General features: G+C 44.8%; 1 protein-coding gene across 11 annotated transcripts in view; it reads left to right on the top strand.

Annotated features, from left to right (window-relative positions):
• Positions 1–18,718, top strand: part of LOC139412408 (ankyrin-3-like) — a 163,860-nt gene that overhangs the window by 111,124 nt on the left and 34,018 nt on the right. For 7 of the 11 annotated variants that reach the window (XM_071159245.1, XM_071159220.1, XM_071159223.1 and 4 more), the window contains exons 11-24: positions 35–133; positions 344–442; positions 739–837; positions 963–1,160; positions 2,995–3,093; positions 4,188–4,286; positions 8,114–8,311; positions 9,143–9,241; positions 9,987–10,085; positions 10,374–10,472; positions 10,789–10,884; positions 11,793–11,865; positions 12,094–12,150; positions 17,580–17,703. In XM_071159245.1, the coding sequence (XP_071015346.1) occupies positions 35–133; positions 344–442; positions 739–837; positions 963–1,160; positions 2,995–3,093; positions 4,188–4,286; positions 8,114–8,311; positions 9,143–9,241; positions 9,987–10,085; positions 10,374–10,472; positions 10,789–10,884; positions 11,793–11,865; positions 12,094–12,150; positions 17,580–17,703 (1,538 nt within the window). The remainder of the gene's footprint in view (positions 1–34; positions 134–343; positions 443–738; positions 838–962; positions 1,161–2,994; positions 3,094–4,187; positions 4,287–8,113; positions 8,312–9,142; positions 9,242–9,986; positions 10,086–10,373; positions 10,473–10,788; positions 10,885–11,792; positions 11,866–12,093; positions 12,151–17,579; positions 17,704–18,718) is intronic. The other 4 variants (XM_071159252.1, XM_071159240.1, XM_071159234.1 and 1 more) reach the window with 2 other exon arrangements.

Here is an 18,718-nt window from a genome sequence, read left to right as displayed (position 1 = left end):
AATACCTAAGGAGTTGAGTGGTTTTTGTTTCTAGAACGGCTTCACCCCGCTTCACATCGCCTGCAAGAAGAACCGCTCCAAAGTGATGGAGCTGCTGCTGAAACACGGAGCATCGATCCAGGCTGTGACAGAGGTACTCTAGGGTCAGAGGGCTGGGCTGTGCCTGGGGTAACACAGGGCGTTAGGGGTAGGAAGAACAAACTGGGCTGGGAACTTCAAAGATCATAGACAATGAATCATTTTGTTTAGGTACAGCTGTGTGTTTCCCTTACTCTAAGACATACTGTAGGTACAGCTGAACCCAGGCTATTGATTATTGACTATCATTGTGATTTTCTTGCAGTCTGGACTCACTCCTATTCACGTGGCCGCTTTCATGGGACATGAGAACATTGTCAACTCACTGACGCATCACGGAGCTTCGCCCAACACCACCAACGTGGTAGGTGTTACACTACACTCAGTTCTTCAGAAATTAAACCCAAAAGAATTAGCTAGTCAAAATAGAGTAATACATACCATGCAGGTTAAGTGTGTGTGTGTGTGTGTGTGTGTGTGTGTTTGGTTTTACTATCCTAGTGGGGACAAGAATTTAGGGCAATTTTAGGGTTAGGAGTTTGGGGTTAAAGCTATGGTTAAGATTAGTTTTAGGGTTAGGGAAAATAGGATGTTGAATGGGAATCATTGTTTGGTCCCCATAAGGATAGTAAAACAAACGTGTGTGTGTGTGTTTTCCAGAGGGGGGAGACAGCGCTGCACATGGCAGCCCGGGCAGGTCAGGCCGACGTGGTGCAATACCTGCTGCAGAATGGAGCGAAGGTGGAGACTAAGGCCAAGGTGAGCAGAGGTTAGGGGTCAGGGAGTTCTTCATTGTCTAACTGGGCTGTGAAACGATGTGGTGTCACTTCTTTTTACATTGTGAAGTGAATAGACAGAGTATAATAGTATTTGTCTCCCTCCAGGACGACCAGACAGCGCTGCACATCTCCAGCCGGCTGGGGAAGGCCGACATCGTCCAGCAGCTGCTGCAGAGGGGGGCTTCTGCTAACGCTGCCACCACGTCAGGCTACACACCCCTCCACCTGGCTGCCCGCGAAGGTCACGAGGACGTAGCCGCCATGCTGCTGGACCAGGGTGCATCGCTGTCAGCCTCCACTAAGGTCAGTGTGATTGAGTTAAGGTCCAACCAGAAAATGAAAAGCCAGCAGTCACAAATAAAGAATTAAATGTATTATTATCAGTTCAACCATGGTGGTTGTGGTTTAGTCAGTTGTTGATCAGCAGAGTCAGGCTAAGGACAGTGTGGATTGCACATTACTACTATTGATTGGAGAATAATAGTAATTTGAAGTCGCTGTACCTCACCACTGGTGTTTCTTGTTAATTTCCTAAACCTTATCAGGATGAAAATGACATGGAAGCTAATTTCCTTGCGCTTCCACACACATAATTAAGCTACAGATGTAGGATCTTATTTGAACCTATATTGTTACAGACAAATAATCCTGCAGTAACAGGGTTAACATTTAGTCCATAATGTTGCTTGATTGGTGGTTAGGCTATTAGCTGGCTAAAAACAGTCTACATGAAAAGTGCAATACTGTTAATATAACCATGTCAGTAGGGGTTTTCAGTGAATTTATGTAAATCACAAAGCTCATGCGGTGCAGGAAAATTCTCACCAACAAAAGAGTGATCAAATTAAGATCCTACATCTGTATGATCTTCTTGAAGGTCAAAGAAGAGTGTTTCGTAGACTTTGGGGAATTGGTGTGTGCGCATGTATAATGTGGCAGTGTATATTGCAGAAGGATGTCCTTGAAGGTGACACCCTGTCAGAGGAATAGATTAATGAAGGGTAAACCCCCACTGTGCCTCTATCGCTCTATCGCTCTCTCGCTCTCCCCCACACTCTGTCTGTCTGTCTGTCTGTCTGTCTGTCTGTCTGTCTGTCTGTCTGTCTGTCTGTCTGTCTGTCTGTCTGTCTGTCTGTAACACACACTGTATATGAGGGGACAGTACCTTAGACAGCTGTCCAGAGAGATGACGTCAGGTCACAGCTGTCCAGTTGATTGGCTGTGTTGGTACTGCACAGTACAGTGACTGCAGAGGGCACCAAACCGAACACAGTCATTTTGTTCCATTTGGCTTTTTCAGTGTAACAACTTGTTTTAACAATAACACCATGGAGGATCCTCTTTGGACCAAGAAGTAGAATACCTTTGGAGATGTTAGAAAATAAACAATGGCATCTGAAGAAAAGTTGGCCATAACGGGATATCAAAATCACATGGCAGTATGGAGCATGAATTACGACATAAGGACAATTAGGCCAAACGTTGCTGTGTGTGAAATGGGAGTTATCTGTGGGAGTTCCACATCACTCTGGAAAATATGACCTAATGTCTTAAAATACTTTTCCTAACACAGAGAGACTTAACAAAGAGGGACGCCAAGATTAACATGACCACATTATGCGCTATCCTTTTATAGATGAGGAATAGGAGATGAGAAACAGACCCAGTGACATATTCTCTCAGGGTGAAACATCCCACTGAGCAAGACAAACACCTTGTCCACCCACCATACTTTCTTTCACATGGCCATGAAGCTAATGTGAACGAGACCCTTCTCTAAGGTTATTTAACTTCTTATGGTGTCCCGTCCTTTCCTGTTATTGAAAGGTTTGCAACGTTGCACAACCTTGCACATCTTGAATGCTCTCAGCTCTTCTTTATAACAGATAGTGCTGTCAGTTAGGTTAGAGCTACCCGGGATCCTTGGGATGTCCATAATCTAAACCCCAAACTTAACCATAACCCTTACCTAACCTGAACCTTAACTGTTTTAAATTTAAACTTCAATGGGATGATGTCAGAGTTGAATGTCCCAAGAATCCAATTTAGACTTTTCCCTGTCAGTTAGGTTGCCAGAGCAGCTCTGTTCTCCCTGGCTGTCTCAAGTTGATGATGTGTCTCCTGATGTCTTCTACAGAAAGGGTTCAGTCCTCTTCACGTGGCAGCCAAGTATGGGAAGATGGAAGTGGCCAGCCTGCTTCTTCAGAAGAGAGCAGCTCCAGATGCAGCTGGAAAGGTGGGATGTGTGAAGAGAGCAAATCCTGAAATCCAATAACATTCGCTTGGCCATAGAATTAGAGTTGCTTCTAGTTCTATGAGATTGGTTGTGATATTTGAGACAATATCATTAATTCTAATAGAGTGAGTGAAATAGTAGAGTTCCACCCTCCCCTCCCCTCCCCTCCCTTCCCCTCCCCTCCCCTCTCTCTCTTCCACTCTCCCCTCCCCTCTTCCCTCCCCTCTACTCTCCCTCCCCTCCCCTCCCCTCCACTCTCCCCTCCCCTCTACTCTCCCTCCCCTCCCCCCTCTGTTCGAATGGATGTCATACGTCATCCTGTGGGCCTTTGGCCTCCTTTCCTAGTCTCATCCCCGTCCCTCTGAAAAGGAACAGAACACTACTGAAGCTAGATTGTAGGAGCTGCAGCTGGACTGAGGGAAATCATAACTTCTCTCAAGATGGCACAGCTTACAGATGCTTTTCCTCCACTAAAACATTATGGCATGCACTCGTTCACCCTCTTCTAAGACACACAGATGCGTACAGACAGACACATACACACACACACACAAACACACACACACACACCATACATACTATATGAGGAGCCTACTGGTACTAATTATGTGTCAGATCAGTGTCTGTCCAGCCATTTGAAAGTGCTTAACATAATGGCAAGCAGGTATGGTAATGAAGATGGAGGAGACTCGTAAAAAGACATGTTTGTGGTTTAACAGTTCTTGGTGGTGTCACGCTAAAACAAGTCCCCATCTAATGGTGTATCCAAACTGCAGCAAAATAATATGCAGGCTGTCAGGCACACACAATTACATCATTTGGTTTCCAGGGTGCCTATGTCACTAGAAATACCTTTTTCTGTAGAAAATATTTCTGTTGAAGTGTTCTGCATTTTGCTAGTTGTGTGGATGCGCTGTAGATGGGCTTAATTCAGCGTTGTGTGCTCATTGGTGTCATGCTTAAACTGGTCCCCGTCTGATTGGGTCCCATCGGCTCCATGGCTTTTCCTCCTGTTCTGTTTATGTTGTGGCTTCCTCCCTTGTGCTTTGGTGTTTGGGCTCCTTCTAACGTGGTGTTGTTTGTGTGTGTTTTAGAGTGGGCTAACTCCACTGCATGTAGCTGCTCACTACGATAATCAGAGAGTGGCTCTACTGCTTCTGGATCAGGGAGCATCTCCCCACGCCGCCGCCAAGGTACTTCACTCCGACACACACACAGTGTCATACACCGTGTGTCTCACACACACACACACAGTGTCATACACCGTGTGTCACACGCACACAGTGTCATACACCGTGTGTCACACGCACACAGTGTCATACACCGTGTGTCTCACACACACACACACAGTGTCATACACCGTGTGTCTCACACACACACACACAGTGTCATACACCGTGTGTCACACGCACACAGTGTCATACACCGTGTGTCACATACACACACACAAAGTGTCATACACCGTGTGTCTCACACACACACACACAGTGTCATACACCGTGTGTCTCACACACACACACACAGTGTCATACACCGTGTGTCACACACACACAGTGTCATACACCGTGTGTCACATACACACACACACAGACCAGATCAGGCATAATGTGACTAGTACCATACTGGTTTGGGTTCACTGATCTGATTAAAGCAGGCATGAGGTAGATTTTTGACCTTTTGGCCCATAGTACCAGCTGATTAACATTACGGTACCAGCTGATAACACACTGATTAACCATTAACTCATGTGTGTCTCTTATATGCTTTTTCTTTGTCTCTTGTCCTTGGCCTGTTTGGATTGGCTTAACTCTAAAGACAATTACTTTTTACTGAAGTGTGTACATCTTGTTACATACTGAATATTTTAACCAACGAGGATGAGAGCAGAACAGGAGAGGATAGAAGTGATTTAACTTTCATTGGTGTCTTTCAAAGAGGAACCATGGATGTACTGTAGACTAGCCTAGTATGTGCTAGTGTGTCATAGGATTCAGTGCTCGTGTTTGATAGGATTCACTGCTCGTGTTTGATAGGATTCACTGCTCGTGTGTGATAGGATTCAGTGCTCGTGTGTGATAGGATTCAGTGCTCGTGTTTGAAAGGATTCACTGCTCGTGTGTGATAGGATTCAGTGCTCGTGTGTGATAGGATTCAGTGCTCGTGTGTGATAGGATTCAGTGCTCGTGTTTGAAAGGATTCACTGCTCGTGTGTGATAGGATTCAGTGCTCGTGTGTGATAGGATTCAGTGCTCGTGTGTGATAGGATTCAGTGCTCGTGTGTGGTAGGATTCAGTGTTCGTGTGTGATAGGATTCAGTGCTCGTGTGTGATAGGATTCAGTGCTCGTGTGTGATAGGATTCAGTGCTCGTGTGTGATAGGATTCAGTGCTCGTGTGTGATAGGATTCAGTGCTCGTGTGTGATAGGATTCAGTGCTAAGTCGACTGCTTCATACTGCTTTTTTGTCATGACTGTCATAGGCTTCTGTGTGGTCCAATAGAAAAGCATGGTAACTCAGTTACTGCTGTTGTTAAACTGCATAACAATCAGACAAAGCTCTAAATGTGCCAGAGTGGACCTTGCCCAGTGACTAGGGTCACCTTGTTGTTGGCTTGCGGTCTTACAGGCCCTGTTGTAGTGTTAAAATAATGCTCAGGTTGTCCAATCACATCCAATAAAACTGTCTTGAATGAGGAAACCTTGAAACCTTGTAAAATCAATCTCTCCCCCCACCCCCTCTCTCCTTCTATAAAGCTATGTTTGCAGGCTACAGTCGGTGTCTCTCGTTTACTTTCAGTGTGCCAGTGTTTTGGAAATAAACTAAATCTTCTCTTTGAGGCCTAGGCTTGGTGAGATGTGGAGATGCAGAGTTATAAGTCAAATGACGGGAAACAGTCGATGTCTTTCACAGCTGCCTGTCCCTTTGTCTTCAGTTATGACAGACAGACAGACAGACAGACAGACAGACAGACAGACAGACAGACAGACAGACAGACAGACAGACAGACAGACAGACCGAAGGACAGAGACAGACAGACAAACGCAGACAGAGACAGACAGACAGACAGACCGAAGGACAGAGACAGACAGACAGACCGAAGGACAGAGACAGACAGACAGACAGACCGAAGGACAGAGACAGACAGATGAACACAGACAGAGACAGACCGAGACCGACGGACGGGCAGGCAGACGGACAAAGACAGACAGAGATGGACAGAGACGGACAGACAGACGGACAGAGACGGACAGACAGACGGACAGAGACGGACAGACAGACGGACAGAGACGGACAGACAGACGGACAGAGACGGACAGACAGACGGACAGAGACGGACAGACACACGGACAGAGACGGACAGACACACGGACAGAGACGGACAGACAGACGGACAGAGACGGACAGATAGACGGACAAAGACGGACAGAGACAGACAGACGGACGGACGGAGACAGACGGACGGCAAGATGGAAAACTGGAAAATTATACTGTCTGGAAAAGCTTTGTCAATGACCCAAAACAGTCTGTGTCAATCGCACTGTGTCAACTGTGGTATGATATGCTTGTTATCAAGGTATGAACTAATATTACAGAGGAATGGCTAAAGGCACATTTTCCATGTTCTGGACTCCTTGCTCTGAGTTATCTTATTTATTTTATGACAGTTGAAGTAAGTGTCAAGAGCTTGTCTCGCTTTTCCACATCTGCCTACTGTCTCTACCCATGGTCTCAGCTTCGTAGAGATTTCTTAGGGGCAGTTATGCATTAAAGCTGTTAAAAATAATGTTTTAATCCCACAGGACTATTACACCCCACCAAACCCCACCACCCAGGACTATTACACCCCCACTGCCCTGCACCCCCAGGACTTTTACAAGTCCACTGCCCTGCATCCCAGGACTATTACACCCCCACTGCCCTGCTTCCCAGAACTATTACACCCCACTGCCCTGCGTCCCAGGACTATTACACCCCACTGCCCTGCGTCCCAGGACTTTTACAAGTCCACTGCCCTGCATCCCAGGACTATTACACCCCCACTGCCCTGCTTCCCAGGACTATTACACCCCCACTGCCCTGCATCCCAGAACTATTACACCCCACTGCCCTGCGTCCCAGGACTTTTACAAGTCCACTGCCCTGCATCCCAGGACTATTACACCCCCACTGCCCTGCGTCCCAGGACTATTACACCCCCACTGCCCTGCATCCCAAAACTATTACACCCCCACTGCCCTGCATCCCAGGACTATTACACCCCCACTGTCCTGCATTCCAAGACTATTACACCCCCACTGCCCTGCGTCCCAGGAATATTACACCCCCACTGCCCTGCATCCCAGGACTATTACACCCCACTGCCCTGCGTCCCAGGACTATTACACCCCCACTGCCCTGCGTCCCAGGACTATTACACCCCACTGCCCTGCTTCCCAGGACTATTCATGGAGTTAAAGCCCCACTGTAGTGTCATACCGCGAGTGGAGCTCCACTAAAGATCCTCTCCAGGGAAACCCTTTGGGAATGTTGGTATGGATCCGGCTTTAAAACCCAGCCAAAGACTCTTTCTGCCTGCCTGGGGCTTTTGTTGTTTAGTAGTGTGTCCAGTGAAGGGAGAAGAGGGTGAAACATGTTGTTTCTGTTAACCAATGCCTTAAGCTAAACCATGCATCTAGCTAAGACTATGGGATGTTTACAGTGTACTGTGTGTTATCATCTCTTTATCTAGAACCCTAATGAGAGTAGAATAGACTAGAATAGAATAGTCGTAGAATAGAGTAGAATAGAGCAGAATAGAGTAGAATAGAGTAGAATAGAGTAGAATAGAGCAGAATAGAGTAGAGTAGAGCAGAATAGAGTAGAATAGAGCAGAATAGAGTAGAATAGAGCAGAATAGAGTAGAATAGAGCAGAATAGAGTAGAATAGAGCAGAATAGAGTAGAATAGAGCAGAATAGAGTAGAGTAGAATAGAGGACACATAGAGTGCTGAATACATGTTCTCTGTGTCTCGTCCTCTCAGAATGGCTACACACCCCTCCACATAGCTGCCAAGAAGAACCAGATGGACATCGGGACCACCCTACTGGAGTACGGGGCAGACACCAATGCTGTGACCCGCCAGGGCATCAGCCCTGTTCACCTGGCTGCACAGGAGGGCAGTGTGGACCTGGTCTCTCTGCTGCTCACCAAGAACGCCAGCGTCAACATGGGCAACAAGGTAACACACACACACACTGTGTTTACACAGCACAAACGGTTCACTATACTACATTCACATAAACACATACACACACGCACACACACTCTCACCTGGCCTCACAGGAGGGTTAACTTATGTGAAAAGGATAATTGTATAACTCATAGGCCTTAAGACCGGACATCATCAACACTGAAACTAACACACTCATACAGAATACTACTGTTCACATACACACATGCACAACCACAGACACATGTGTTACCAAAGGCGCATACACCAATGGCCAGGCTTTTCAGAGGCTGATTTAAGCCCACTGATATGAGCCTAGAGGGCCTGTGTCATCCTAATGAGTTGAAGACAGATGACACTTCTCAGTATAGCGCCGTCTTTAGCATGGCGGATCAGACCACAGCTGAGTCTCTCATTTTCACTGACACTTTTCACTGAGTTCAAAAGGAGCCACTGGATTTACCAAGTCCTTTAAAAACAACCTCCTAGCTAGCTAACTATCCCTGTGACTCTTTAAAATCAACCTCCTAGCTAGCTAACTATCCTTGTGACTCTTTAAAAACAACCTCCTAGCTAGCTAACTATCCCTGTGACTCTTTAAAAACAACCTCCTAGCTAGCTAACTATCCCTGTGACTCTTTAAAAACAACCTCCTAGCTAGCTAACTATCCCTGTGACTCTTTAAAATCAACCTCCTAGCTAGCTAACTATCCCTGTGACTCTTTAAAAACAAATATGAATAAAGAGCCATTGCTTTGACATGGCTATGATAACCCCCGGCATGGAAAATTAATTCTAAATGTGTGTGTGTGTGTGTGCGATTGCGCCTATCTCTTTCAGAGTGGTCTCACACCTCTCCACTTAGCGGCGCAGGAGGACAAAGTCAACGTGGCGGAAGTCCTGCTCAACCAGGGGGCGGACGTCGACCCCTCGACAAAGGTGAAGGTCACGCTGTTTCCACGGCAACCACAGGAACAGACTATCAGAGTGAAAGCCTGTGGGACAGAGAGATGCCCTTGATTTCAACTCTCCTTGTCAATGATAGACCAGGGGTTGTAGATGGTTAATTCATGTGTTTAGAATAGTGATAAAGACCCACAACACAATGAAGTTACAGACATAATGTATTGATGTTGCGTGTGTGTATGTATTATCTCCACCATTCTATACACTGGTCGATAAAATGTTGAAGGAAAGATAAACACCTGCCCCCACACACACTTGGCTGCAGCACTGTGTTCTCAGGTGTGGGATGAATAAAGGATTAGAAGACACCTGAGTGGCAGGTGTTTGTGTCTGTATGTGCGTCACTACCAGTAACCTCCCCAGCTTGATGCAGCAGGCTGCCCATCGGCTGCTCACGTTCACTAGACAGGGACACAGACAGAGAGAGATCTGCAGTAGCACAAGGTCACACACTGTGTTGTGCTGGCAGCACACTGGTTTTACAGCCAAGGCTGTTCATTCATTCATATTTTCTATCAGGTGTCTCTATTAGAGAAGTGTTATGAAGTTCTTGTTGTATAATAGGATTTTTGTGTCACACTTGTGTAAATATAATGTTAGTTACTTCCTGGTCACACAAGGGCTGTGATGTCACAGGACGAGAAGTAAAAAGCTTACATCTTCCTTTCTTCTCTCTCTCTCTCTCTCTCTCTCGGTTCCTTGTCCTTGGGTAAAACAGATGGGATACACTCCGCTGCATGTGGCTTGTCACTATGGCAACGTCAAGATGGCGGACTTCCTCATACAGAACCAGGCCAGAGTTGATGACAAAACAAAGGTAAACAACTGAAAGTCTGTCCCATGTGGTGTTCATGTGAGCTGAGCTTATTTACCTTTGTCAGTTTGTGTGTTTTTCGCTGGCTCTCCCTCACACTCTCTTTGTTTTGATACCACTCCCTCCTTCCCCGTCCCTCACTTCCTCTCTCCCTCCGTCACTCTCTTGCTATCCTTCTGTTTATATCTTCTCCCTCATGTTTTCACTTTGCATCCCCTTTCCCCACTCCCCTCAATTTCTCTCACTCTCACTATCATCCCTCCCTGTCGTTCTCTCTGTCGCTGTCTGCAGAACGGCTACACGCCCCTCCACCAGGCGGCGCAGCAGGGCCACACCCACATCATCAACCTGCTGCTGCAGCACGGAGCCTCTGCCAATCAGCTGACCGTGGTGAGTGAGGCATGATGGGAAAACCTGCTGTCTCAGCAGCTCTCTTCCAGAGGCCTGGATCAGCAGGGCTACACAGAGCAGCAGGACACATACAATAGTATACAGTACATACATAGTAATGGACACACAGACACAGACACACACACACACTAAAAACAGACTTCTACACAGAAACACACACACATACATCTACAGTATCATTGTACATTCACAAAGCACTAAATACACCCCCACACACAGCACTAATGTTGCCACACTAACAAAGTAAAAACAAACACATTATAACCTACATAATTTCTTTCCCCCCTCTTCGCAGAACGGGAGCACAGCCTTGTCCATCGCTTGTCGTCTTGGTTACATCTCAGTGGTCGACACTCTCAGGCCAGTGACTGATGAGAATCTGACCTCTGTGGTAAGACGCCATGCCATGTCTGTCTGTCTGTCTCATTCGTCTGTATATTTAGGTTTCTGTAGATTTGTTTGTCTGTCTGTTTGCCTGCTCGTCTATGTCATTTAATGTGGACCAGTGGGGCCTAGCCCCAATGTTACAGCTTGTCTTTGTCCAGTGAATATTGCTTCTGGCGCTCAATTTGACTGTAACTCATGAAATGGAGAGTCCACTCACCTGGCATGAACACAGGCCTTTATCTCAACTGACACCTCAGCGGTGGAAGACTTGATTTGTGTTCCATTGCTGTACAGGTAGTAGGTGTTGATCACAGGGTCACACACCCAAACAGTAGGCCGGGTACCACTCTTGAGGCAGTTTGCAGTGCATAGCATGCTGATCTCTGCGTGTGTGTTATGGTGACGCAAAGCAAACGGTCGATCTGCATTCCTAGTGGATGAACAAACATGTCAATCCAGACTAGTGGTCTGTCTCCATGTACAGTATGTGTTACTGTCATCTGACCATGTGCTTGCAGTTCACTAACCTCATGTGTGTATCTGTGTGTGGGGATCTGAAAGTACATAATAAATGAATAAACAGTTGATGACATGGGGCTGAATCCTAACATGAAGTGTGCACATTGTGTACAACTCAAACCTTGACATCACTGGATGAGTTACTGTATGCGTATCTCAAATTAGTACTTGGCCCTGAAACGGTATACAAGAGTAACTGCATGTGATTCCAGGAATGCTCTCTCACATGCTTAACTGTGTGAAAAGCCCAGGTTGAATATCCTGTTGCTCCTCAAATAGATCTGTCGACGTGTCAGGAGGGATTTAATAATAGTGACCCCCAGGGCCAATCAGGGGCCACTGGGCACAGTAGCATTCATCTGCATTATTCATGTCGGACTCTTTTTTCAACAGACTGCGACAGAAAAACACAAAATGAACATCCCGGAGACCATGAACGAGTTTCTGGACATGTCTGACGATGAAGGTATGAGTATGAGTGGTTGATATGACTGTATCAAAACTTTGCTGACAACCTAAGCCGTGCATTACCCCATAAGCTGACAGTGAGTTGACCGGTTGGGGTTAACCTGTGTTTTGTGTATTCAAGGCATGTGAATCATATAGTATGCGTGGCTGCATCTCATATTAGTGAAAGTGTGCCATTTGATGCCTTATTAATATTCCATTAACTGTATGTATTCAAATCACACAGCTAAGGCTAATGCGCCGGAAATTCTCAATGACGACTGTATTTCAGATGTTGACGAAGGTATTTGCCCCATTTTTCTACGCAGTAGTTTTGTTTTTCTTTCACTCTTTTCACGTAACCCCATTCCTTCACCTGCACCTCACCTGTTGGAAAGCTAACCATCTCGCCATCATTGCTGATACGCTGCTTCACTGACTGTCCGCTGTTGCTAGGAGTTTGCCTGGCAATCTGGAAAACACGCTAGCCAGAACCCACCTCTTTCTCTCTGTTCCTACACTGAAATGCAGCTTTCTCTGAGTATCTTGTTTGATCCACATATCAGTAGTTGATGTCAGCAAATGTAAATCAGCAGAGAAAGTAAGCCTCGGACACAAATTACATTTGTGTTTGAGCTTTTGGACTTTTATTTTGCTTGTGATAAGATACTGTTGGTTTGGTGTGACTTATCCACAGTCATTCTGGTTACACTGCATGTAGCTAAGTGTTCGAGCCCTAGAGCAATTTGTGCTTTGAGGGACAGGCCTTCCTTTTACATTTTATTTTTTACATATTAGTCATTTAGCAGACACTCTTATCCAGAGCACCTTACAGTTAGTGCATCTTAAGACAGCTTGGCGGGACAACCACATATCACAGTCATAGTAAGTACATTTTCCTTCAATAAAGTAGCTATTAGCAATGTCAGCTATCAGCAATTCCCCTAGAAAAGGGGAAAAAAGTGAGAGTGTCAGTTCACAAGCCTTTTTTTGGGGGGGGGGGGGGGTGTTATTGAAGAGACTTTTTGACGAGGTAGGGTTTCTGGTGTTTTCAGAAGATGGGCTTCCTATTGTAGTAAAGATGAGTTTCATGGTGCTTTTAACTTTGTTGCCACAATACCATGCATGATAGTTACATGGTATTTCAATATCTTGGGTAAAAATACAGTAATAAATTACTATACATTACTTGTAACTATACAGTTACACTACTTGTAACTAGTAAAGTGTGTGGGACAAGTGTTGCTACAGGTTACCGGTCTCAAATTGCACTCTTATGCTGACTGTTTGAATACCAATGTATCAATAGTTGTTAGGAACAACTTTGTTATTCATTGCTTCAAAAACACTGGGTGACAACTGAAATGCACTGCAAAAGAGTGAAATATAAGCAAGACCAAATAGCTTATATTGAGTGATAATTAGTTTTTTTCTTACCAAGCTAAATTATCCAATGTCATTGGCTGTTAATATTTATTTTTTTATCTTAAAAAAAGGCTTAATACAAGAAATGTATCTTATTTCAAGATATTTTTCAAGATATTTTACCTTAATACCATTTTTTATTTTTTATTTAACCTTTTTAACTAGGCGGGACAATAAGACAATATAAGATATTTAATCTTGCTTAGATTTCATTTTTTTTGCAGTGCATTTCAGTTGTCACCCAGTGTTTTGGAAGCAATTAACAGACACTACTGTAAAATGGATACATTTGTCCATGGAGTGTTGCTTAGGTAACTGTAGAGAGGGGTGTGGAGTTTCTGTGTCAGATGATACTGCTGGACTCAACAAGTTCCACACACTCACCTGCTGACTGATCAGAGGTAGTGCTTACGGTGTCTACATCGGGGCTGATAAACACACACTGCAATGTTTACTGCTCTCCATGTTCAATGCTTTCCACATTGTAATGGCCTCTCATACAATACTGTAATGCTATAATCAAATTGGTAACAAATAGTTTACCTCATGTCAGCTGTTGAGGTTATCCTCACAGTTTACTACATTGCTATATGGCCTTAGGTGTAAGATTGACAGAGGCAGATATGGTCCCATGTGGCAACGTTTGTAACACATGGCGCTTGCAATGCCAGGGTTGTGGGTTCGATTCCCATGGGGGACCAGTACATAAGAGCACAAAATTGTATGCACTCACTACTGTAAATGGCTCTGGATAAGAGCATCTGCTAAATGATAAAACATGTAATGTAAGCTAAATGCTGAAAACCTATCGTCTGGGAATGTGTCATTGACAGTCTTACTGAATAATGGCGTTACATTTGACCATGCATTACACCAGTAATCTGTCACAGTGCATGCCATCTCGCTTATGGAGGGCAATCCAATTGGCCATGACAGGTCATTCCTGTCCTGCTGTAGTCAGAGTGCAGTGGCATGCTGATCCCACTACGCATTCCTTAGATCACCTTGTCTAAAAGAGATCACTAGTCATGATTTTAGAGGAGTAATGGTTTAGGGAGGTACAGTGGGGCAAAAAAGTATTTAGTCAGCCACCAATTGTGCACGTTCTCCCACTTAAAAAGATTAGAGAGGCCTGTAATTTTCATCATAGGTACACTTCAACTATGACAGACAAAATGAGAAGAAAAAAAACCCAGAAAATCACATTGTAGGATTTTTTATTAATTTATTTGCAAATTATGGTGGAAAATAAGTATTTGGTCAATAACAAAAGTTTATCTCAATACTTTGTTATATACCCTTTGTTGGCAATGACAAAGGTCAAACGTTTTCTGTAAGTCTTCACAAGGTTTTCACACACTGTTGCTGGTATTTTGGCCCATTCCTCCATGTAGATCTCCTCTAGAGCAGTGATGTTTTGGGGCTGTTGCTGGGCAACACAGACTTTCAACTCCCTCCAAAGATTTTCTATGGGGGTGAGATCTGGAGACTGGCTAGGCCAGGACCTTGAAATACTTCTTACGAAGCCACTCCTTCGTTGCCCGGGCGGTGTGTTTGGGATAATTGTCATGCTGAAAGACCCAGCCACGTTTCAACTTCAATGCCCTTGCTGATGGAAGGAGGTTTTCACTCAAAATCTCACGATACATGGCCCCATTCATTCTTTCCTTTACACGGATCAGTCGTCCTGGTCCCAAAGCATGATGTTTCCACCCCCATGCTTCACAGTAGGTGTGGTGTTCTTTGGATGCAACTCAGCATTCTTTGTCCTCCAAACACGACGAGTTGAGTTTTTACCAAAAAGTTATATTTTGGTTTCATCTGACCATATGACATTCTCACAATCTTCTTCTGGATCATCCAAATGCTCTCTAGCAAACTTCAGACGGGCCTGGACACGTCTGGCACTGCAGGATTTGAGTCCCTGGCGGCGTAGTGTGTTACTGATGGTAGGCTTTGTTACTTTGGTCCCAGCTCTCTGCAGGTCATTCACTAGGTCCCCCCCGTGTGGTTCTGGGATTTTTGCTCACCGTTCTTGTGATCATTTTGACCCCACGGGGTGAGATCTTGCGTGGAGCCCCAGATTGAGGGAGATTATCAGTGGTCTTGTATGTCTTCCATTTCCTAATAATTGCTCACACAGTTGATTTATTCAAACCAAACTGCTTACCTATTGCAGATTCAGTCTTCCCAGCCTGGTGCAGGTCTACCATTTTGTTTCTGGTGTCCTTTGACAGCTCTTTGGTCTTGGCCATAGTGGAGTTTGGAGTGTGACTGTTTGAGGTTGTGGACAGGTGTCTTTTATACTGATAACAAGTTCAAACAGGTGCCATTAATACAGGTAACGAGTGGAGGACAGAGGAGCCTCTTAAAGAAGAAGTTACAGGTCTGTGAGAGCCAGAAATTTTGCTTGTTTGTAGGTGACCAAATACTTATTTTCCACCATAATTTGCAAATTAATTAATTAAAAATCCTACAATGTGATTTTCTGGATTTTTTTTTTCTCATTTTGTATGTCATAGTTGAAGTGCACCTATGAAGAAAATTACAGGCCTCTCTCATCTTTTTAAGTGGGAGAACTTGCACATTTGGTGGCTGACTAAATACTTTTTTGCTCCACTGTTTATGTAGGCTACTTTCTTTGAGAGACAAAAAGATGAACCAATTATCCATTTTGGGGGGCAGTTTTGGTCCACCCATTTGGATTGCAGCCATATTTCCACTGTCCACCCCCCTCCTCAGGAAAAAACCTAGTGGGTTGTTCTTCAAAGACTCTTTCTCCGTTCATTCTCCCCAAACTGTTTATCCTGTGTCCTAAAATAAGTATTTGTTTACATTCTGGAATACACTCAGATTACTGCGCAACAGACAAACCACAAACATTATTCAAACGCGACCTCTCTATCCCTCTGCCACTGTGTTTTCTGTGCAATTCGGCCTGAATTGACGGAGATGCTATCCGGACTGGTGGACTTTCTCTCCAAATCCAATGATATGAGCTTTAGCTGAGCCGAATAGCAAAGAAACCTCTTATCGCGAATTTAAATGGCTTCTACTTTTACTTTTTCGCTCGGGGATGTGCTCTACCCGGAAAACTCCGCATAGTTTAAACTTTGTTTGCAGCAAGAGACGGAACGGCAGCGGCAGAGGTGCAGTTGCAGCAGTTACAGTAGGCTTTCGGACAGTCCCTGGCTGGAAGGACAGACAATCGGGACAGTTCGATTTCGAGTTCTTTCAGCCGCAACCACATGAATGGATTTGATTTTTTTTTACGCCTCCCGTCTCTCTGGATTTATTGGTGGGAGTTAACTGTTCTGCAGATAATTGGAAAATAAAGACAAACACGGGAATATAATAAGAGTGATGACGGACATGGCTGTTTTTCTATGTAAGTCATAAAGGCCATATTTCATGGAGAAGTGCTGTTGAATGGAGGTGATACAGGGAACTGGTGCATAAAGCCATTTCGTACGCAATCGAGTTATTGTAGGCTACAGCGTAGCTGAGGCGGGAGAGAGCCTTGTGTGAGTGAGAGAGGGCTGGGAGAGGGAGAAGAGAATCGCTTGCTTGCTATGACGTACAGTATAGCCTTCAGTACTGCATTGGCTTTGAAAAACATTACTCACCTTTGACGTTCTACAGTCAGTGTGTGAAAGCGAGCGTGTTTGAAGGAACCAGTGTTGCAATGTAGCAAAGCGCTGTAACGACATTGTAGCCCATCGGAGCAAAAGTGCGGCATTATCTGAGGTACTGGGGCTGCCGGGGGAGGGGCTGCGGTGGAAGATTGATGTGTTGCAGGCTGGGGTCGGTCAGAAGGGGGAAAGGGGATACATTGTCGCGGAAAGGATTGCTGTTTTTTTTTCACCTTGATAATCTAGGTGCTCTTGCTGCTTGAGTTCTGCTAGCGTCTAATTACACCCAGCGCTTTTTGGCCTGAGTGTCAATACAAACTGCGTTTGGTTTTACTGGACAGAAGAGCTATGCTGCAAGTAGCTTTTGTCTATCTCCAAGCTAGTGGACTTCGTTAGCCTATGAATAGATTGTAACGGATTTCTTACCATGTCATTCATTTCAAGTAGGCTAGACCTATGAGTGTTGATGCTGCTATTTAGCTTCACTATAGCCCAATGAGTAGCCTACCAACTGAGCATAGGGCCTAGTACTCTGGCCCACTAGTTATCAGAGTGACACTGATTGATTATCCAAGGCCTGTTATAATGAAGTGGTGGTAAGATTTTTCTAGGAGTACTGCAACACTCTTCTTGCTCGGATTGCCTTTGCAGTAATGATTGGGGACTTTTCCACCAGGTGAGGATGCAATGACCGGCGACACTGACAAATATCTGCGGCCCCAGGACCTCAAGGAGCTGGGGGACGACTCTCTCCCGCAGGAGGGCTACATGGGGTTCAGCATTGGAGTCCGCTCAGCGAGGTATGTGACACTCTTATGGCATTATATGCTCTTGACCGCGATGTCATGTTTGGCATTGCCAGTGCGTTTGTTTAGCCCATATACACAGGTTTAAGATGTGCTGATATGTTGATGATACTGTATGGGAGCAGTGAAATTGTAAGAAGTTGTGGTGAGTTAAGTGTCCTTCATAGAAAAATATGTAATGAAGATGTAATAGAGATGTTATTACCACTTGGTTCAGCATGTTTGAGTATTTTACGGGCCATAGAATGACTATTGATCAACGTCACTGATACCTACACGTATACATATGGCCTTTGGTCAGATATGTATACGTTTTTGCCCACTACAGTATTCAAAGAGAGGATGACCAGCTGTAGGCGAAGAGTTGAGTACCCAGTAGAAAACTGGCAAGCTTGGGTGAAAATACATAATCACATTAGATCAGTATTGTATAACCCACAGCACATCATTGGCCATCTATTGTGGAGCCCCTGACAGCTGGCAAATGCATGAGGATGGTCGACTGACTAAAAACAACGACGGTGTCAGGCAGCAGCACACTATGGGGAAAAACGGCCTTAAAACAGAACCACTGTTTTACAAATCAAGAAAGAGGAGTTAGATCTGCTGTTAGGCTATAATGGATGGTGTGAGATGTTTAACACATCATTTCAATATGAAGCGTGAACTCATTTCAGCTGTTCCTGGTTTGATGAATCAAGTCCGGGTGTTTGAATAAGGCTGTGTCACTTTTATAATCTCTAGAGAAGCTTTCGGAACTTCATGTCACCAATTCCCAAAGCCATGTGACAAATGTATTGACGGCTGCTTAGTCAGTAAAAGTTAGTGATGATGTCTAAATCAAGGACTTTCTCTGATAACGTTTTGCATCTATAAACTATGTTACCATGTACTATCCTGTATACTGTGCTATGATACACCTGTGCCATTATGCTGTTATTTGAATCGCAAAATTAACTGGTTGAATATGTGTGGTGAAAAGATATTGCTGACATGATTCTTTGCAGTG

Source organism: Oncorhynchus clarkii, chromosome 1 (assembly GCF_045791955.1).
Source record: "Oncorhynchus clarkii lewisi isolate Uvic-CL-2024 chromosome 1, UVic_Ocla_1.0, whole genome shotgun sequence".
NCBI lineage: Eukaryota > Metazoa > Chordata > Actinopteri > Salmoniformes > Salmonidae > Oncorhynchus > Oncorhynchus clarkii.
This window is presented reverse-complemented; position numbering and strand designations above follow the sequence as displayed.